At 38.1% G+C, this 23300-nt stretch overlaps 1 protein-coding gene across 5 annotated transcripts in view; it reads right to left on the reverse strand.

The window, feature by feature from the left end:
• The window catches only part of PDE3B (phosphodiesterase 3B), a 182905-nt gene that overhangs the window by 36259 nt on the left and 123346 nt on the right, over nt 1-23300 (reverse strand). For 3 of the 5 annotated variants that reach the window (XR_016218611.1, XM_002708827.6, XM_089311014.1), the window contains exons 5-10: nt 20154-20260; nt 10547-10757; nt 9905-9978; nt 3643-3794; nt 2748-2885; nt 1817-1928 (exon numbers count right to left, since the gene is read on the reverse strand). Coding sequence is in view for 4 of the 5 variants with exons in the window: in XM_002708827.6 (XP_002708873.3) it covers nt 1817-1928; nt 2748-2885; nt 3643-3794; nt 9905-9978; nt 10547-10757; nt 20154-20260 (794 nt within the window). In the remaining variant the exon portion in view is untranslated. Of the gene's footprint in view, nt 1-1816; nt 1929-2747; nt 2886-3608; nt 3795-9904; nt 9979-10546; nt 10758-20153; nt 20261-23300 lie in introns of those variants that run through there. The other 2 variants (XM_089311016.1, XM_089311015.1) reach the window with 2 other exon arrangements.

The raw sequence follows: 23300 nt of genomic DNA on the forward strand, positions 1-23300 counted from the left end.
CTATCACATCAGAAAATTGTGTTTGGAAAAATTTGTTTCATTACTTATTGTACACACAAAAGAATAAAAATTAACATTTATCTCTTCCTAAAAAATGTATACTTTACAAGTGGAAATTATAGTATATAAACGCATCTTAAATAATAAAATTATTAAATTAGTCATGCCAATTTAAGAATAATTTACTTGATTTATATAGATGATTTCCCAAATGTGTCCTTATGAAAGGAAACTATGTTTCAACACATAAGGAAACCAGTGTTTTCTATATGAAATTCAAACTGTACTCAATCGGGGCCGGAGCTGTGGCGTAGCGGGTAAGGCTACTGCCTGCAGTGCCAGCATCCCATATGGGCACCAGTTCGAATTCCAGCTGCTCTTCTTCCAATCTAGCTCTCTGCTATGGCCTATGAAAGCAGTGGAATATGGCCCAAGTCCTTGGGCCCCTGTACCCATGTGGGAGACCTGGAGGAATCTCCTGGCTCCTGGCTTCGGATTGGCACAGCTCCAGCCATTGCAGCCATCTGGGGAGTGAACCAGTGAATGGAGGACTTCTCTCTCTCTCTTACTGTTTCTCTCTCTGTGTAACTCTGACTTTCAAGTAAATAAATAAATCTAAAAAAAAAAAACTATACTCAATCATAAGATCAAATTGCTATTAAAAATAATTCCATAAATGAGAAGACAATTAAGAATAGAATTTCTATGAATACCTTTTTTTTTTTTTTTTTTTGACAGGCAGAGTGGACAGTGAGGGAGAGAGACAGAGAGAAAGGTCTTCCTTTGCCGTTGGTTCACCCTCCAATGGCTGCCGCGGCCGGCGCGCTGCGGCCGGCGCACCGCGCTGATCCGATGGCAGGAGCCAGGAGCCAGGTGCTTTTCCTGGTCTCCCATGGGATGCAGGGCCCAAGCACCTGGGCCATCCTCCACTGCACTCCCTGGCCACAGCAGAGAGCTGGCCTGGAAGAGGGGCAACCGGGACAGAATCCGGCGTCCCGACCGGGACTAGAACCCGGTGTGCTGGCACCGCTAGGCAGAGGATTAGCCTAGTGAGCCGCGGCGCCGGCCTATGAATACATTTTCAACATTTCACAGTGAAGAATTTTCTGAAGTGCTTGATTTAATATTATCAAACATTTAAAAAGATGATATTGGTACTCAGACAACAATTATTAATATAGAATGATGCATACTATATAAAAATTAAGTAAAAAAGTATATTATAAACAGGTTTAATACTGTGATCTGTTTTACAAAAAGATGAATTTATATAAGAAAGTCTTAAGAGGATATACACCAAAATGTTAGCAGTAGTCAGCTAACTCTAATTAGTAGTACGCAGATTTTCTTTTCAAATCTCTATTTAAATTTTTTTCAAACATGTAGTTTAAAAATTTTAGGAGCTGGTGCTGTGACATAGCAGGTAAAGCCACTGCCTGCAGTGCTGGCATCCCATATGGGCACCAGTTCGAGTCCTGGCTGCTCCACTTCCAATCCAGCTCTCTGCTATGGCTTGGGAAAACAGTAGAAGATGGTCCAAGTGCTTGGGCTTCTGCACCTGCATGGGAGACCCAGAAGAAGCTCCTGGCTCCTGGCTTCAGATTGGCCCAGCTCTGGCTGTTGCAGCCATCTGGGGAGTGAACCATCAGATGAAAGACCTCTCTCTCTGTCTCTCCCTCTCACTGTCTGTAGCTCTGCCTCTCAAATAAATAAATAAATATTTAAAAAAACTGTTTAAAGAATCACTTGCAGAGAAATAAAGTGTTTCGAACTGGTATTGCTTGAACTTAAATAATAAAATAATGTTAATACTTACAAGGAATATCTCGATAGCCATTTTCTAATGCACGAAAATAGTTCATGAATTGTTGAGTGGGAATTTTAAATATTTCCAATAAGCCAGTGTCTTGAAATAAGGTGTATATGACCTAAATATCAATGAGAATAAAATTCACTTTTAAAATCAGAATTTCTAGTTGTAGCTGAATAAAACACTTTTTTATTTGTATTTAGGAATATTAACCAAGTGTAAGTATTTAAGTTAATTTATATAAAATTTCACTATTTTTTTTTTCAAAAAATAAAGACATCCTCTAAAGTCCTTGAAAACCAAGGAAATCTTATCCCATATATCATGTTTGAATTTTCAAATTTTTGGATTCTTTTCCTTAGCTTTTTATACATAATGTTTTGAAAGGTATTTGTTTCCTATTCCTCTCTAGTGTTGCTTTTTTAAAAAAGAACAACAGCAACTTTATCCCATTTTTGTAAATACATCAATAAGATGAACTAGTATGTTCTTTATATAATTTATCCATACACCTGATCATTTTTCATCTTCTTTTCAAACTCAAGATTCAAGAAAAAGTAAATCCTATGGGAACTGAACCATCAGATGAAAGACCTTTCTCTCTCTCTTTCTTTCTCACTTCGCCTTTCAAATAAATAAATAAATCTTTAAATAAATGTTTCGCTGTGGTAGTACTAAAAAATAAATTTTACTTTTTTAACCTAAATTAAATCCCACTAATATGCTATACGGACGCACACACAAAGACTTGTATGACATACATATTATATTTATAACATACATATTTTAATATATTTGGGGGGTTTCCCGGAAAAGTAAATTCAATAAACATTATTGAACTAGTACCTAAGCCAATATTACATGCAATTTAGTTTTTGCTTTATAAAAATCATTTGAGAAACAGTTAAAAAAAAAAAGGAGAGATTTAAAATCAAACCTGACTGAGAATCCTTCCTGATTTCTCTCCCATCTTTTCTACAAGTTCAAAAATTTGAAAATTCCAGTTGCTCATCTTTTCTATTAATGACTCATAATCTTCCAATAAAATCTGCTCCTGTGACAGTTCCTGTTCAATCTGTACAACAGTGAAAGAAAAAAAAACCCTATCATTTTATGTTTTATAAATATTGTTAAATCCACATCAAAAGAGAACACTTAAAAAATTTTAAAAATAGGTATTATGAGTATTTTCTAAAATGGTTATTCTATAATGGTTATTCTCAAATAGACTATTATCTGTACTTTCTATTTCTTCTTCTCTAAATAAAAACTTACCTTAGACAACTATAAATATATCTTCTGGACATCACAATACTATTAATCTATATATATTCATTTCATAAATAAACAAGTTTTGTTTTGAAATCACTATACAAATATAAAAACAATTATTTTCACTATAAAAGATACTGATATTAAAGGGTAAGAGAAAGAAACTCATATTTCTTTACTGGCACATATTACTAGAATAATTTTCCAGAAGAAATGGAGGGTTTGTTCTAAAAGCTTTAATTTTGAACCTGTATAACAGAAAGTATTACTGTACACTAAAATATATAGTGAAAATCAGGATTGAAAATAATATATCAATTATAAAACAAAATAAATGTGTTCATTTAAAATTGATTGCCATTTATTGCTTTAGGGGGACAGGTTTAGAATTAATTAATATTTATAACCCAAACAAATACTTCAGTTATCATGACTTTTCAGTAAAAAGAATTAAAGATACCATTACACTAAAAATATCGTTCTGGGAAAAATAATTAAACCAGTACTAACTAGGATTATATTTCACCTTAACACAATCATATTGAAAGTTTATGTTTTACATTCAGCTGCTGTTCATTCTGTTTGTCTTCTGTTAGATGATGATCACCTTCCAAAAATAATTTTCTGTAGTCTCTCTTCTCTGTTTCCTCTTCCTGTTGAGTTTCCATAAAGTTGAATGATTCTTTTAATAAAATGGTAGTATCTTCTTCACCTTAAAATATATATATAGATACAAAAATCAACTCAAAATGGATCAAGGACCTAAATCTACAACCTGATACTACCAGATTACTAGAGGAAAACATTGGGGAAACTCTATAAGACATTGGCACAGGCAAAGACTTCTTGGAAAAGACTTCAAAAGTACAGACAATAAAAGCAAAAATAGACAAATGGGATTACATTGAGCTAAGAAGCTTTTGTGTTACAAGGAAACATTCAATTAGGTGGCAAGGCAACCAACAGAATGGGAGAAAATATTTGCAAACTATGCAACTGATAAAAGAAACTTAACAACAACAACAACAACAAAAAAAAAAAAAAAAAAAAAAAAACAAGCAATCTAGGTAAGAAATGACCAAAAGGACATTAACAGGTATTTTCTCAAAAGAGGAAATTCAAATGGCCAACAGACACATGAAAAAATTCTGATGATCACTACCCATCATGGAAACATAAATCAAAACTACAATGAGGTCTCACTCACCCCAGTTCAAATGGCTATCATCCAAAGATCAAAAACAATAAATGCTGGTGAGGATCGAGGGAAAAAGATACCCTAATAATCCACTGTTCATGGGAATGTAAACTAGTACAACCATTATGGAAGACAATATGGGGGAATACTCCAAGATCTGAAAATAGATCTACCATATGACCCAGCCATCTCACTCCTGGGAATTGATCCAAATGCAATGAAATCAGCATATGAAAGAAGTCTCTGTACCCCCATGTTTTTGGCAGCTCAATTCACAATAGCTAAGATATGGAATCAACTCAGCTCTCCATCAATTATGACTGGATAAAAAAAAAAAGTGATATATATGCACTATGGAAATCTACTCAGCCATAAAAAAGAATGAACTCCTGTCTTTTTTTTTTTTTTAAAGATTTTATTTCTTTTATTTGAAAGTTAGAGCCACAGACAGTGAGAGGGAGAGACAGAGAGAAAGGTCTTCCCTACGTTGGTTCACTCCCCAAATGGCCTCAAGGGCCAGAGCTGCATCCATCCGAAGCAGTATATACTCACATGCCAAAAAATGTTCAGTTCATTCTATTTATAGTAACAAGAAACATTCCAAAAACCCACTGGTAGTAGTATAAGCAAATTATGGTATATTTATACAATTACACATTACAGAGAAAAGAGAATGAACTATAACTACAATATATGAGTGATTCTTAAAAACATAATGTTAAGTGGAAGACGCCAGGCACAAAGGTACATACATATTCTGTGATCCTCTTTATGAAAAGTTTCAAAGCCTATCAAAACCATATAAATGAGTTTTTAAACCAGAAATCACTGGGAGATACGTCTGTAAAGGTGCATGAAGGAAAATTTTGAGGTGCTAGTAATATTTTCTATCTTTTTTTTTTTTTTTTTTTTTTTGGACAGGCAGAGTGGACAGTGAGAGAGAGACAGAGAGAAAGGTCTTCCTTTTGCCTTTGGTTCACCCTCCAATGGCCGCCGCGGCCGGCGCACCACACTGATCCGATGGCAGGAGCCAGGTACTTATCCTGATCTCCCATGGGGTACAGGGCCCAAGTACTAGGGCCATCCTCCATTGCACTCCCTGGCCACAGCAGAAAGCTGGCCTGGAAGAGGGGCAACCGGGACAGAATCCGGTGCCCCGACCAGGACTAGAACCTGGTGTGCCGGCGCCGCAAGGCAGAGGATTAGCCTAGTGAGCCGCGGCGCCGACCTAATATTTTCTAATTAATCTGAGTGATGATTAAGGAGTATTATGAAAATTCATCAAGCTGCAAACTCATGATCTGTGTACTTCATAATATGTAAAATTTTATTAAAATTATTTTTAAGTAAAAAGTGTTCTTAAGAATACTCACTGGAGTAGACTTTCAGAAAAGGACTCAAATCCTGATTTTTGTAATTAATGCTGGCCCCCAGTTTCTCTGCATCCCTGCACGTGGTAGTGACTCTGTTTTTGATTATACTATTCTAGTTGGAATGTAATCGGGTCTCATAAAATTAATTTGCATTTCCTTAATGATTAATGATATTATCATCTTTTCATGCTTTGTTCGTCTCCTTTACCAAATGACTTTAACCAAAATGTCTAAAATTGTTTCCCCATTTTTTAATTGAATAATTTGATGTTAGGTTGTAGGAGTTCTTTATATAATCTAGATATAAGTCCTTTTTTTTTTTCTTTTTGACAGACAGAGTGGATAGTGAGAGAGAGAGAGAGAGAAAGGTCTTCCTTTTGCCATTGGTTCACCCTCCAATGGCCGCCGCAGCTGGCACGCTGTGGCCGGCACACTGCACTGATCCGATGGCAGGAGCCAGGTGCTTCTCCTGCTCTCCCATGGGGTGCAGGGCCCAAGCACTTGGGCCATCCTCCACTGCACTCGCTGGCCACAGCAGAGAGCTGGCCTGGAAGAGGGGCAACCGGGAAAGAATCCAGCGCTCCGACCGGGACTAGAACCCGGTGTGCCAGCGCCGCTAGGTGGAGGATTAGCCTATTGAGCCGCGGCGCCGGCCATAAGTCCTTAATCAAATGTATAACTTGCAATTTTTTTTCTCAATCTATAGTATGTCTTTTCCTTTTTTTATTGGTATCTTTTGAAATACAAAAGTTTTTATTTTGCTGAAGCCCAATTTGTTAAGATTTTCTTTCATAGATTGTACTTTTGGTATTCTATCCAAGAATACATTACTCAACACAAGACCACAAAGGCTGTCCTATATGTTCCTCAAAAAGTTTCATGGTTATAATTCTACTACTTTGGTCTATTTTGTTCCTTATTTTCCTTTTTCTTTTAAAAATATTTCTTTTATTTATCTATAAGGCAGAGTTATGAGAGAGAGAGGGAGAAACAGAGAGAAATTGGTCTTCCAACCGCTTGTTCACTCCCCAAATGGCCACAATGGCTGGGGCTGCACCAGGCTGAAGCCACGAGCCAGGAGCTTTTTCCAGGTTTCCTGCATAGGTGCAGGGGCCCAAGCATTTGGGCCATTTTCTGCTGTCTTTCCAGGAACATTAGCAGGGAGCTGGATCCGAAGTGAGGCACCCAGAATTCAAACAGGTATGCATATAGTGTGGCGGCACAGCAGATGGCTGCTTTACCTACTATGCCACAGTGTTGGCCCTGGCTGTGTGTTTTTCAAAGAGACCTTTAATCAGGTTGAAAAATTTCCCTGCTACTAACAGTTTCAGTGTTGGGTTTTATTTTTGTTTTAATCGCAAAAAGAGTGTCAGATTTTGTCAAATGCTTCTGAGTCTTTTGAGATTATAATATTTTTCCCTTTTAAATTTTATTTACTTTCCATGTATTTGAAAGAGCAAGAGAAAGACAGAGACAAAGATGTTACATCCACGGATTCCCTCCCTAGTTATCTGTAACAGCCAGAGCTGGGTCAGGCTGAAGCCAGGAGCCCAGAACTCCATCTGGGTCTCCCACGTGGGTGACAGGGACCCAGGCACTTTAACTATCACCTGCTGCCTACTAGAGTGCACATTAGCAGGCAGCTAGACAGGAAGCAGATGCTAGACTCGAGTGCTGGCACTCCTCTATCAGACACAGCTGTCTTAAGCAGCAACCTAACTGGTGTGAAACAATGTCTGACCTTTTCCTTTTATCCTATTAGTGTGGTGTATTATATGGATTGATTTCCAAATACTCAGCAACTCTTGCATTCCTAGTATAAAAATCACTTGGTCATTGTGTGACCTTTTTACAGCAAACTTGATTCAGTCTGCAAGTGTTTTGATAAAGATATTTGTGTGTATACACATAAGGCATATTGGTCTGTAGCTTTCTTACAACGCCTTTGTTGGTTAGAGTGTCAGGGTAATGATGGTCTTATAGAATGATTTGGGAAGTTTCTCCTATTTTATTTTTTGAGGAGTTCGTTAAGGCCTAGTTTTCAACTTCAAAAAAAAAAAAAAAACACTTTAAGGCCGGCGCCGTGGCTCACTTGGCTAATCCTCCGCTTGCGACACCGGCATCCAATATGGGCGCCGGATTCTAGTCCTGGTTGCTCCTCTTCCAGTACAGCTCTCTGCTGTGGCCCGGGAGGGCAGTGGAGGATGGCCCAGGTGCTTGGGCCGCTGCATCCACATGGGAGACCAGGAGGAGGCACCTGGCTCCTGGCTTCGGATCGGCGCAGTGCCAGCAGTAGCGGCCATTTGGGGAGTGAGCCAATGGAAGGGAGACCTTTCTCTCTGTCTGTCTCTCTCACTGTCTCTAATTCTACATGTCAAATAAATAAATAAATAAAAAACCTTTAAAATGTAATAAAACTAGAAAACTTCACACTTTAAAAGGGTAACTTTGCCATAGATGAAAGGACTGAGGGCCAATCTATTTTTTTTAACCTTTTTCCATAAGTGTAGCTCTTCAGAGCTTACCAAGTTATCTCCACCATGGCAAGCTTTTCAAATCCAATATCTGTCTCCCTAGTCTCATTAAACTACCAAAAAAAAAAAACACTACTAATTTTATCAGTCACTGGCCCTTCTAGAATCAATAAACACCCTTTTCATAGCCTAAATTTAAGACTCATTTCTTATACTTCTATCCTTCAGATCCTCAACTGGTAATTCTTAGGAGCTTGTCAATGGCCTTAAGTAGATTTTTAAAAAAGCATTAATAATTTGTTCAGTTTTCTAGCTACACCTATGGTGAAGAATGTTGGTCTGAGTTACTTAGTTAAATATTATTGGTCATTTGAGTCAATTTTTAATGTTATAAACACCCTGTCTTCATCAATAATATTTTTATAAGAAGTTTTAAAACTGACTTTTAGTTTTTATTTGAAAGGCAGAGACATACCAGAAACACAGAAAGAGAGATCTTCTATCTGCTGTTTCACTCCCCGAATGCCAGGGCTCAGCTAGGCCAAAGCCAGGAGTAGAACTCCATCCAGGTGTCCCACATAGGCCATAGGAGCTCAAGAACTTGAGCCATCACCTGTTGCCTACCAGGGTGTACATCAGCAGGAAGCTGGATCAGATGTGGAGGCAGAACTTCAATATGGTATTCCAACCACTGCACCAAGTGTCCACAACAATATTTCTTATTTGAAGATGCAAAATGTTTCAGAATAATGTAATTTTCTAAATTTTAAAACACCTGGGCCGGCGCCGTGGCTCAATAGGCTAATCCTCCACCTTGCGGCGCCGGCACACCGGGTTCTAGTCCCGGTCGGGGCGCCGGACTCTGTCCCGGTTGCCCCTCTTCCAGGCCAGCTCTCTGCTATGGCCAGGGAGTGCAGTGGAGGATGGCCCAGGTGCTTGGGCCCTGCACCCCATGGGAGACCAGGAAAAGCACCTGGATCCTGGCTCCTGCCATCGGATCAGCGTGGTGCGCCGGCTGCAGCGGCAGCCATTGGAGGGTGAACCAACGGCAAAAGGAAGACCTTTCTCTCTCTGTCTCTCTCTCTCTCACTGTCCACTCTGCCTGTCAAAAAAAAAAAAAAAAAAAAAAAAAAAAAAAAAAAACACAACACCTGCTCTCTATGCCATGAAAATTTATGCAAATCCCTTTGGGCTTCGATTGCACAGTACAAATTTCAATATTAACATAAATAACTCATTATCTATGAAAATTAACCATAGCCTAAGAAGACTACATTATTAGTACAGCACACTTTTGCTCTTCAAAATATTTTCACCATCTACTAATATTAACTTGTTTTTTTTTTTTTTTTTTTTTTTTGACAGGCAGAGTGGACAGTGAGAGAGAGACGAGAGAAAGGTCTTCCTTTTGCCGTTGGCTCACCGTCCAATGGCCGCTGCGGCCAGCGCGCTGCGGCCGGCGCACCGCGCTGATCCGATGGCAGGAGCCAGGTACTTATCTTGGTCTCCCATGGGGTGCAGGGCCCAAGCACTTGGGCCATCCTCCACTGTACTCGCTGGCCACAGCAGAGAGCTGGCCTGGAAGAGGGGCAACCGGGACAGAATCTGGCGCCCTGACCAGGACTGGAACCCTTAATCCCTCAGTGAAGTAATTAAAAACATTATATTATTATAATCTTCATTTTAAAGAGAGATAAAGTGCAACTCATTCATTTATGTATTTGAAAAAACATTTTAAGAATTTACTGTTAAATACATTTGATTTGTGCAACCTCACCTGATTTTCCACTGTGGCAATCTGTACCATCTGATTCGGATGTTGAAACATATTTCAGTATTTGATGCCCACAGCTTGTAGAATAAAATAAATAATGTATGTGATAAATGAGGTAGAAATTTTTACCTAAACATAATTGGAAATTCTCAAATTTTTAACTTAGATGCCAATTGCAACACATTCAAATATTTTAATCTCTTTATACATTTAAAAAGCTTTATCTTAGAAAGCATCTGTGTTTCCCTGAAAGAAATAATTTACTTTTAAATGTCAATATTAGGGTTTTATGTAAATCATTATTTATTTTTATCATAGCAGAAATGAGACTAAACACCAAAATAACTGTGTACCATGAATAGACACTAAAGTAGATCACACTAAAATAATTCTCTCTAGATTTACTGATATCTTGTATTGTGTAAAATACCATTACATTTCATCTCAGTTGGAGATCATTTAATTAGCAAGTCTATAATAGAACTAAAACAAGAAAAATTTTCTTAGAATAAAAACTACTATGTATAGAAATAAAATGATGTAGTCTTAATTCTTCAGCTAGTTATAACATATAACTAGGAAAATTTTAATACTTTATACAGGTTACATTTTGAAACAGAAATAATAAACAATTGAGCAACTTACCTGTTGCACAGATTGCTATCAGAATTTCTAAGATGCTGATAAAAATCTGGTGTATTGGGTGCACTGCTCATAGATCTGTGTAAAGTAACACCTGGCTTAGTAAGAAAATCAGCAATATCAGGACACCCTATGGGTGACTGATTAGTTGGAGAGGCAGCAGACACTGGTCCATGGCTGGGAATATGCACAGGGTTCAAGTTGGCTAAGGCACCTTAAAAATTAAAAGAGAGGAATTAGGCAAATGTATATGTATGTATCTGTTTGTTTTTTAATTAAGAGTATTTTCTTCCTTTAGCAAAAGCGAAGTATTTACAATTAAACTATAAAATAAATTTCTACTTGGGGCTTCAAGATATTTTAGTAATATATACAATTATTAATTGTTTTTCTCATCACCAATGATTGGTAAGTAAACATCCTATTGCAAAGTAGACATAATAGTTAAACATTAAGAGTATGAATAAAATGTACATATTGTGTGGTACAGTCTCCTAATTCATATTGGTCTTTATCTCTCATATTGTGTGTCCCAATAAGTTTGATTATTCACATGAGCAACCATCTGTACCAAATTCTCTAAGCTTTTTTCAATTCAATAAATTCAATTTTATTAAAGAATTAAAGTTTTTAATAGCATTAAGCAAGCTGAGTTTGTGATAAAATTATATGCTAACATAGTGTCAGATTCCTTTAAAAATATACTCAAATATTCCCAGCTCAGTCATTCATTCAACACTGGGAATCAGGTTTCACCAAATGAATTAGGGAGAGAGGACACAAATATTCAGGCTATAGCAAGCAACAGTAAGAAACTAGGTATTGGACACAATGTTTCATAATGACATCTTCATTAAATGTTAGGCAAGATTCATCAGTAAAGTTATCTGGACCTATAATTTTCTTTTTTCTTTTTCTTAAAGATGTTTTTATTTATTTGAAAGGCAAAGTTATGGGGGGTGAGAGGGAGACAAGAGAGAAAGGTCTTCCATCCACTGGTTCACTCCCAAAATGGCCATAATATCTGCAGCCAGGCTGATCTGAAGCCAGGAGCCAGGAGGTTCTTCTGGGTCTCCCATGTGGGTGTAGGGGCCCAAGCACTTGGGCCATCCTCTGCTGCTTTCACAGGCACATTAGCAGAGAGCTAGATTGGCAGTGGAGCAGCTGGGACTCGAACCGGTGCTTATATGGGATGATGGCACTGCAAGCAGGGGCTTTACCTGCTACACCACAGCACTGGACACTGCACCTATAATTTTCTATGTAGGAAGTTTTCTAGGTACAACAATAATTTCTTTAAAAGATATATGACTCTTCAAAATTTGTATCAGTTCATCTATTTGTGTTTTTAAGGAATTCATTTCATTTAATTATAAGATTTACTTGCATATAATGGTTCAAGTATTTTTTCTTTAAATTTCTGGGTTTAGTGATAATATACCATTTCTACTTGTTACATGAAAAGACTGAGTTTTCCCTTTATTTTGCCATATCTATCTTCTACCAGAGGTAACAATTTCATTAATCTACACAAATGAACAATTTCTATGGATATTTTTGCTTTGAAGTTTCATTTTCTTGCTGCTTTCTATTTCATTAATTTCCACCCAGCCTTATTCTTTTATTTTTTCTATTGATAAATTTTGCTGATAAAGTAATAACTTTTTAAGATACGTTTTTTTTTTTTTAAGATTTATTTTATCTATTTGAGAGAGTTACAAAGAGAGGTAGAGACAGAGTGAGGTCTTCCATCCACTGGTTCATTCCCCAGATGGCCGCAACAGGCAGAGCTGTGCCAATCCGAAGCCAGGAGCCAAGAGCCTCCTCCCGGTCTCACACATGGGTGCAGGGTCCCAAGGATTTGGGCCATCCTCCACTGCTATCCCAGGCCATAGCAGAGAGCTGGATTGGAAGAGGAGCAGCTGGGACTAGAACCGGCACCCATATGGGATGCCAGTACTTCAGGCCAGGGCTTTAACCCGCTGTGCCACAGTGCTGGCCCCAAGATATAAGTTTAACAGACTTTTATTCTACTCTTTGCAATAAATTTTGTAACTCAAAGCACTACTTTAGCTTCTGCCCACAAGTTTTGATGTCTTATTTTCATTATCATTCAGCTCAAAATGTTTTCTACTTTTCATTATTTTTGCATTTTTTTTAAGATTTATTTATTTATTTGAAAGTCAGAGTTACACAGAGAGAGGAGAGGCAGAGAGACAGGTCTTCCATCTGTTGGTTCACTCCCCAGATGGCCGCAACGGCTGGAGTTGCGCCGATCCAAAGCCAGGAGCCGGGAGCTTCTTCCAGGTCTCTCACATGGGTGCAGGGTCCCAAAGACTTGGGCCATCTTCTACTGCTTTCCCAGGCCAAAGCAGAGAGCTGGATCGGAAGTGGAGCAGCTGGGTCTCGAACCAGTGCCCATATGGGATGCCGGCACTTTAGGCCACGGTGTTAACTCGCTGCGCCACAGCACCGGCCCCTATTTTTGCTTTTTTGACATACAGGTTATAAATTTTGAGATATCTTGCACATATTTCTAAATGCTTTAGTCTAATTTTACTGTTATGAGAGAATTGCTATGTGTACCTTTTTCTTTTAATTTTTATTTATTTGAGAGACAGAGAGAGAATGGAAGTAGGAGAAAGAGAGAGATTCTCTCTCAGCTGCTGGTTCACTCCCCAAATGCCTGCAGTGGCCAGGACTGCACCAAGGTTAAAGCTGGGAGTGGAAGTGGGAAATTTAATCCAGGTCTCCCATTTGGGGCAGGAACCCAAGTAGTTGAGGCATCAGCACTGTCTCCCAGGGTTTTATTAGTAGTAAGCTGAAATCAGGAGCCGGAGCAGAGAACTGAACCCAGGTACTTAAATGTGGGATGTACACATCTGAACTAGCATCTTAAACACCAGTCTAAATGCCCACTCCTATAAGCTTTTTTAATAGCTTTATTGAGATATCATTCACATTCCACAAAATTCATCCTTTTAAATTAGACACATCAGCTACTTTTAGTATACTCACAGTTTTGCTAATTCTGGAATATTTTCATAAAGCTAAAAAGAAACCTTATACCCATTAGCAGTCATTTTTCAATCCTGTCTCTCCAATGCCCAGTCATGTAACATAAAGGGATAGCTGGCTCCCTTGTATCTCTTTTTTTTTTTTAATTTTTTAATTTTCATTTTATTTGAAAAGCAGACACACACACACACACACACACACACACACACACACACAGACAGAGACAGAGACAGATGGAAAAGGATCTTCCATCTGTGGGCTCACTCTCCAAATATCTGCAACAACCAGGGTTGGGCCATGATGAAGCCAGGAGCTCTAAGCTTCATCCAGGTCTCCCACACTGGTGGCAGGGAGCCAACAACTCAAGCCATCATCTTCTGTCTTAACCCAGGGTGGGCCTTAATAAAAAGCTGAGTCAGAAGTGGAGTAGCTAGGACAAGAACCAGGCACTTCTATGTTGGATGCAGGTGTCCCAAGCAGCAACTTAACTGCTAAGCCACAGACACCCAGCCCCCTTGGGCCACTTTTATAGGCTCTGATTTGCATTCATGAGGGCTACAAATGGTATGAGGGCTACAAATGATATGATCTATCACCTCACGACCTTATAACCTCCTAAAGGCATTATCTCTTAATACTGATGCATTAGAGATTTTATTTCAACACATGTATTTTGGGGAACATATTAAAATTACAGCAACCACTAATGCACTTTCTATCTCTATGGAAATATCTATTCTGTATGTGTCAGAAATGGATTCATACTATTTGTATGGATCTTTTTTGGCTAGCTTAATGTTTTCAAAGTTCATTCATGTTGTAGCACGTATGGCTACTACATCATTCCATTTTTGTGATAAATAATAATCCATTGTATAGACAGAACACATTTTAATAATCCACTAAGTTGATAGTCATTTCAGTTCTTTCTACTCTATGGCTATTAATAATAATATTGTAGGGGCCTACACTGTGGCATGGTGGGCTGGACCTCCACCTACAGCACCGACATTCCATACGGGCACTGGTTGCAGTCCCAGCTACTCCACTTCTAATTCAGCTCTCTGAGATGGCCTGAGAAAGCAATAGAGGATGATCCAAGTGCTTGGGCCCTTGCACCTGCATGGGAGACCCCGAGGGGGCTCCAGGCTCCTGGCTTTGGATCAGCTCCGTTCCAGTTGTTGCGGCCATTTGGGGAGTGAAAGAGCAGATGGAAGACCTTTCTGTCTCTCCCTCCGTCTATAACTCTGCCTCTCAAATAAATAGATAAAATATTTTTTTAAAAAAAGAATAATATTACTATGAAAATTTATGGACAAGTACCTCTGTGGACATCTGGCCTCATTTCTTGCATATACATCTAGGAGAATTGCTGGGTCATATAATACTCTATGCTTAACATCTTGAGAATCTGCCATATTGTCTTCCAATATGGCTTGACACTTTACTTTCCTTCCAGCAATGTATGAATGTTCCTTCTTCTGAGTGTTTACCAAAACTTGACTCTTCTTTTTTTTTTTTAAGATTTAATCTTTACTTACTTGAAAGGCAGAGTTACAGAGAGAAGAAGAGGAGAAGGAGAGAGACAGCAAGAGCAAGCAAGCTATCTTCCATCTGCTGGTTTGCTCCCCAAATGGCCACAAAGGCCGGAGCTGGGACAGGCCGAAGCATCTTCTGGGTCTCCCACATGGGTGCAAGGGCCCAAGCACCTGGGTCATCTTCTGCTGCTTTCCCAGGCCATCTCAGAGAGCTGGATTAGAAGTGGAGTAGCCGCGACTGCAACCAGTGCCCGTATGGAATGTCGGTGCTGTAGGTGGAGGTCCAGCTCACCATGCCACAATGTAGGCCCCTACAACATTAGCGAGCTAGATTGGAAGTGGAGCAGTCAGATCTCAATCGGAACCTATAAGGAATCCTAGAAGCATATGTGGAATCCTAGCATATCCAGCTATGCCACAATGGGAGCCCCTAGACTATTCCATTCTATAGAAAATCTAGACTATTTTAGATGATAATAACTCCTATTTAAAACTGTCACATAATCCACTATCTTATCAAACTTCAGTAGTTCTCTTGGATAAATAACTTCTAATATATTCTCTGAATTTTGTTAACTTCCAGGGTTTTGAAACGGTTGACTTACTTGTTTTGTCCCTACTTTCATTGTTTAAGGAGAGTGAGATCCTCCCTCTGTCATTTTAGAAGTCACCCTCTCCCCATCTATGATTTTAAGCCTTTCAAACTCATTGAAACTTGCTTTATAGTCAAGTACAGCAAGTGTTTGCTGTTACAAATTTTTGTGTGTTTGTGGAAACAAGGAACATCCTGTAATGGCTGGGTATGGTGCTTTATATTCAGCTAAAGCAGTTAAGTCAGTTAATCATGTTATTCAAATAGTCCACACAGCCATACTACTTTGGTCTGTTTATTCTGCTAGTTAATTAGAGTGGTGATTTAAAATCTCTCAAAGATGAACATGAATTTGTCTATTAGTTCTATACATTGTTAATCCAAATATTTTACAACTATGGGATCAAATCTATTTCTGTCCTTAAATTAGAGCATGTCTCTGGGAAAGAGCAAATACAGGGAGTCTTCTACTTTTAATTCAGTCATAATTTTAAATTGACTGTGGAGTCCAATTTTTTGATAAAGCACTGGATAGTCAGATAGTTCAGGAGTTCCTCTTATCCACGGTGGCATAAATTCCGAGACCACAGTTAGTATTGTGCGCCATATATACTGTAATTGAAACTATAAATATTACAGAACCCTATATATACTGTTTTTTCTATACACACATATCTATGATAAGGCTTAATTTATAATATTGAGCATAGTAAGTAATTAACAACAATAAAAACAAATAGGATGGCTATAATAACACATTGCAATAATATTGCCAATATTATTACTCTTGCACTTTGAGCCATTATTAAGTAAAATAAGTGTTAGTTGAACACAAACACTGCAATACTACAACAGCTGATCTGATAACAGAGAAGGCTATAAATGACAACAGAAGGGTAGCATATACAGTGTGGATAAACACTGTGGAAATGCAAAACAAAAGAATGATTCACGTCCAGGGCAAGATGGAGATAGATGGCACTAGACTTTATCATGCTACTCAGAACTTCATATAATTTTAAACACATGAATTCCTGATTTCTGGAATTTTCCATTTATTATTTTCCATTTACTATTCAGACTGCAGTTGACTACAGGTAAGTGAAATTGCACAAAGTGAAAATGTTGGTGGGGGGGACTACTGTATATTATAGCAACTCTGGTCAGATCTTCCTGTCTCTAAGATATACAGTTAATATAACATCATATATTTAATCTATCTCCTCGCTATCTATTTTTTATTTGTTCATCCTTTTTTGTTTCTTGGATTACCCTGGATTACTGAAGTATTCATGCCATTTTACCTTCTAAATCAATTTTTAGTTACATATTTTTCTATTTTTAAAATTTTTAAAAAAATTTCCACTTTATTTGAAAGGCAAAAAGACAAAGATAGAGGCAGCGAAACAGAGATTTTCCATCTGCTGGTTCATTCCCTAAATGTCCACAAGAGCCAGGAGCGGGACAGGTTTGAGCCAGGAGCCAAGAACCCCATCCAGATTTCCCAAATGGTGGCAAGAATGCAAACACTTGAGCCATCATCTGCTGCTTCCCACGAAGTACATTAGCAGGAAATTGGATCAGAAGTAGAGTAGCTGAGACTTAAATCCAGGCACTCCAATATGGGATACAGTCATCCTAAGAGGCAACTTAAATGATATGCCAAATACCTGCCCTCTCTATTATTCTTTCAGTTGTCTCTAGATATTACAATTTGTATCTTTGAAGTATTAGTGTCACTTTAAATTAGAAGCTTTTAGTACTTTTCAATCATTGCCAGCACTGTACAAGTTTAAGTACTTAACTCCTTCCCTACCTTCTACAATATTCTTAACATATACATATATATATTGACTTCTACATATATTATAAATGTTAAAAAGAAGCTATTATTGCTGTTTTACTATTAGTTTCTTATACTTACCCATCTACTTAGGCTTATTAGTACTTGCTATTTACTCCTACGGTTATATGGTGTAACTGCATCATTTTCCTCCTACATAAGGAATTTTCTTTTCTGAAATTTAGTAGTACAGGTTTTCCAGCAACAATTCCTTTCAGCTTTAATTTGTATAAAAAGTTTTATTTGGGGCCAGCGCTGTGGCGTAGTAGGCTAAGCCTCTGCCTGTGGCACCAACATCCCAAACAGGCACCAATTCTTGTCCTGGCTGCTCCAGAAAAGAAATGATAGGCATTCTAGAACTGAGAAATGTATTTTTATTATATTAAGAGTTAACAATAGACTGAACACAACAGAATATAAAAATAGTGATCTTGAAAACATGGAAATATGTCTACAGAGAGGGAAAATACATTTAAAAAAAAAAAAAAACAAACAGAATGAAGTGTCCATATGGGTATCAGTTCAAGTCCTGGCTGCTGCACCTCTGATCCAGCTCTCTGCTTATTATAGTCTGGGAAAGCAGTGGTAGATGGCCCAAGTGCTTGGGCCCCCGCACCTGCATGGGGAATCCAGAAGAAGCTCTTAACTCCTGGCTTTGGACTAGCTCAGCTCCAACTGTTGCGGCCATTTGGGGAGTGAACCAGCAGATGGAAGATTCTCTGTCTCTCTCTGTCTCTCTGTCTCTCTGTCTCTCTCCATCTCTTCTCTCTCCCTCTATTGCTGCCTTTCAAATAAATAATTGAATTTTTTAAAAAACTCTGTAGGCCAGTACCGTGGCACAGTAGGTTAAGCCTCTGCCTACACTGCTGGTATCCTATATGGGCACCAGTTCATATCCCAGCTGCTCCACTTCAGATCTAGCTCTCTGTTAATGCCTTGGGAAAGCAGAAGAGGATGGCCCAAGCGCTTGGGCCCTTGTACCCACGTAGGAGATCCAAAAAGAAGCTCTTGGCTCCTGATTTTAATCATCCCAGCTCTGACCATTGTGACCATTTGGGGAGTGAACCAGAGGATGGAAGACATCTCTCTCTCTCTTCCTCTCTCTCTGTAGCTCTGTGTCTTGAATAAATAAATAAATCTTTTTAAAAAATACTATAAATTCAATATCAATATCATATGCAGATTTCTTCCTAATGCCTGCTTTTCATCATTATCAATAACATTTTACTACCTCTCTGGTCTTATAGCTTTTAAAATTGTATGTAAGAATTCTGTGATCTTACATCCTACTGTAACTGTACATCAGTCATAACATACTTTAAAAGCAGAATATCAGTTTTGCTCTGCTAATACTATGCTGTATTTGTAAAATATCTTTCCCAGGAAGCTTTGAAACATTTTATAATCTCTTGATTAAAAGAAAATTTCTGTTCATTTGACTTGCTAAGATACAAGGGTAAGACTTGCTAAGATAAAGGGTTTTATCTACTCTTACACCAAGATTTTCTTTCTCTACAATTACTGTGCTACAAAAGAAACACCTTCTCCTGAAGATTTTCCTTTATTCTGGATCTGTAACTAGTCAGAATAGTAAACCAGTTGCATATTTTATCTTTCAATCTTCAGCATCTGAAAAATTGCCTGGTACATAACAGATGCTTAAAGTATGTTCAGTCAATGAACTGGCAGATGGTTAATAATAAGAAACTCAAATTTCTTAGTATATATATACTGGTAAACACATGAAACTATGAAATAGTATTAAAAGTTAACTATAAGTGTGTAAAGAAAAAAATTTATACTATCATATACTTCGAGAACCCCCACATTTAAATCATAAAGAATGATTCTTTTGGGCCGGTGCCGCGGCTCAATAGGCTAATCCTCCGCCTGTGGTACCGGCACACCGGGTTCTAGTCCCAGTCGGGGCGCCAGATTCTGTCCCAGCTGCCCCTCTTCCAGGCCAGCTCTCTGCTGTGGTCCAGGAGTGTAGTGGAGGATGGCCCAGGTCCTTGGGCCTTGTACCCATATGGGAGACCAGGAGAAGCACCTGGCTCCTGGCTTCGGATCAGCGCGGCGCGCTGGCCACAGTGCGCTGGCCACAGTGCGCCGGCCACAGTGGCCATTGTGGGGTGAACCAACAGCAAAGGAAGACCTTTCTCTCTGTCTCTCTCTCTCACTGTCCACTCTGCCTGTCAAAAAAATTTAAAAAAAAAAGAATGATTATTTTTTGTGCATACTTTTATTTTTTTAATAGAAAGCTTTTATCTAATAAATATAAATTTCATAAGTACAACTTTTGGATTATAGCAGTTCTTCCCCCCATAACCGCCTTCCATCCCCCAAACCATCCCACCTCCTATTCCCTCTCCCATCACTTTCTTCATTAAGATTCATTTTAAATTATTTTTATACAAGGAAGATCAACTCTATACTAAGTAAAGATTTCAACAGTTTGCACCCACACAGACACACAAAGTATAAAGTACTGTTTGAAGACTACATTTACTGTTAATTCTCATAGTACAAACATTAAGGACAGAGGTCTTACATGGGGAGCAAGTGCACAGTGACTCCTGTTGTTGATTTAACAATTGACACTATGAAGAATTTTCTTACCAGTTCTTCTCAAACCTACATGGTGAGTCAGTGACACAGAAGATGACCTTTGCTTTGGGATGGTAAGAAGATTTGAACTGAAAGGTCCATTTACAAAGCATCCTTGACTAAAAGGGAAAGATAAAACATTACGAATTTTAAAACCATGAAAAATTTCTTTTTAATCTTTACCTCAATTAACAAATAACTGCTTATACATTCAGAGTTTAGATCTCTATCTAGTACCTAAAGCCTAAAGCAGGAGTAGACAAACCTTTTCTGTGATGAACCAGATGGAAAATCCCTTTGGTATTGTAGGCAATAAGGTCTCTATTGCAACTAATCAAGTTTGCTACTATACCACAATAACATCCATAAACAATAATAAATTGGTATGGTTGTTTGAATAAAATGCTATTTACTAAAACAGGTTATAACGCATTTTAAGTCCACATGCTATGCTCTAAAGACTGCTGACTTGAAGAAGACTATCATTATTACCTGGAAGTCTTCTTAAAACATAGATTTCTGATCCCATTCCTATGGCTTCTGTTTACAGACCTAGGGTATGGCATGAATTTTCATTTTGTAAAAATTCTTAGATGATGCTGATGCTGGTCCAGGGATCTCACTGAGAACCACTGGCCTAAAACACAGGTTTTGTTATTTTCTGTTTCCTATATTTACAGATATTGACCACCATTCACCCACTCATTTCCTAAAGCTGAAATATTTAGTGTATGTTCAAGGTTGTTGTGAATAAACTAATTACACACAGGAAGTCACAGTATATACCAACATGACAAATAAAACAGTTTATTAAATCCATTACAAATTAAATGGTGTAATATATACCGGGACGAAAGCTTTCACCCAATGCCATGTTTATATGAAACATGTTATAAATATTATCTTCTTTTCCATATTCACTGGCCTTTATTTTTGTTAGTAGATTCTTAAAGAAAGTGGACATTCTGCCACAGTCTCAAGGAAAATCTAACTTAATCCAGTTTCACTCAACTTTTATTAGCATAGGCTAAGTTCTCAATAAGCTCCTCCTTAACTTCTCCCTTCTTTCATGTTTCCTTACATTCCATTTACTCAGAAAAGATCTAGTTTTCTGTGCACTAACAGGTGTTCATTCATGCCTCTATAACACTTACCCATATTTTATCATAATCTTACTGCTTACAAATTGTTTTCCCTCATGTGAGTTCCTTTGTAGGCCATATCTCATTAATCTTTATATTCACAGTAAATACAGGTGTTCAACAGATATTTGTGGCATAAACGACACTAATCCTTTTGAGCTCCTATTATACACTTACTACAAACAAACCTTTTCACTCCCCAATCAAGTAAATAGGCTTTCATTCATTATCTAACTACCATTTTTTAGGTATTTCTTGGATCTTTTTCCTAGAAATCTACCCTGTTTTATACCTCCATGGGAGAAAAAGGTTCTGTTTTACAAAGAAAAGGCATGTAAAATCAGTTGGCTATCACTTCATTAAAACTTCTTTATTTATAATAACAAGAATTATAAAACACACGATTTTGAGTATTTATTATGTGTCATTCATTCATTCATTCAGGCATCTTTTATATCTTATCTTGCTTAGTCATCTTAACAACACTACTGGTATTCCTGTTTAGCAGAAAGGAAAACTGAGGCATTGAGAGGCTAGGTAATGTTTCAACATCACCCAGATAGTAAGTAGCTGAGCTAAAATTCAAACTCCTACTTTTCTGACTCTAAAATGTATGCACACTTCCACAACACAATTCTGATTCTGTGTTTTTGTCTATTTCTCCATCAGTAAATTAAAGATTTTTAGTATTTATTTTTTCTCTCGCCAGTAATCAACTTTTAACAATGTTACAAAAAGAAGCAGTAGGCAAATAATAAGATCCAGTTAACTCATTTCCCTACCAATGCTCAATTTGAGTATTCATTGCCCTCATGCAAAGTAAGCAAAACTGGGAAAGAAGAGTAACAATACTACTTGACATAATATTAAAAGAGAAAAATCTATGTACTGGGGCCGGCACTATGGCATAGTAGGTAAAGCCACTGCCTGCAGTGCCGGCATCTCATATGGGCACCGATTCTAGTCCCAGCTGCTCCACTTATGATCCCAGGCTCTGCTAGGGCCTGGGAAAGCAGTAGAAGATGGCCCAAGTTCTCGGGCCCCTGCACCCACATGGGAGACCCAAAGGAGGCTCCTGGCTCCTGGTTTCAGATCAGCACAGCTCCGGCCGTTGTGGCCAACTGGGAGTGAACCAATGGATGGAAGACCTCTCTCTCTCTCTCTCTCTGCCTCTCCTTCTATGTGTAACTCTGATTTGCAAATAAATAAATAAATATTTAAAAAAAAAAGAAAAATCTATGCACTATACTAAAGTCTACTCCATGATTAATAATCATGACAAAGAATGATATATCTTATTCAGAACACAGCCATAGTATTGCTCCACAGTTTTTCATCTTTCTTAATTAAAATAAACAATTTTTAAAAGATTTATTGATTTGAAAGGCAGGGAGAGGGAGAGATATCTTCTATTGGCTGGTTCATTCCCCAATGGCCATAGCAGCCAAGTCTGGGCCAGGGCAAAGCCAGGAGCCAGGAACTCCTTCTGGGTCTCCCATGTGACTAGCAGGGACCCAAGTACTTGGACCACCTTCTGCTGCCTTCCCAGGAACATTCATAGGGAGCTAGATCAGAATCAGAGCAGCTGGATATTGGATGCTGTCATAGCAAGCAGTAGCTTAACCTGCTGTGCTACAACACCAGTCCCTCCACAGTTTTCTACCTTAATCTAGGGTAGAAGTCTATATATCATATATTCACGTAGCTATTTAGAGTTGAGTGGAACAGGTCAAATTATAAATTCTCAAATCAGTTCCAGGATCTTCTCATTAATTTTGTGCCTAGAACTGGATATATATCTCAGTGAATTATATAAAGCAATACTGAACAAAGAAGAAGGTGAGACAGGCTAGAAGTTTTAATTATTAGCAGAAATTAGTGGGGGAGGGTGACTAAAGTCAAACCTGAGAATGAATCTCAAAGTCACTGCACAAATATTATAAGGGATGCTAAAAGTTAGAGTCACAGAGTTAAGTCATTTATTGAGTTGGCTTCTAGACAGTCAATGTAAATTATC

This window comes from Oryctolagus cuniculus, chromosome 1, assembly GCF_051225735.1.
Source record: "Oryctolagus cuniculus isolate XC-2025 breed Fujian yellow rabbit chromosome 1, ASM5122573v1, whole genome shotgun sequence".
In the NCBI taxonomy this organism is placed as follows: domain Eukaryota; kingdom Metazoa; phylum Chordata; class Mammalia; order Lagomorpha; family Leporidae; genus Oryctolagus; species Oryctolagus cuniculus.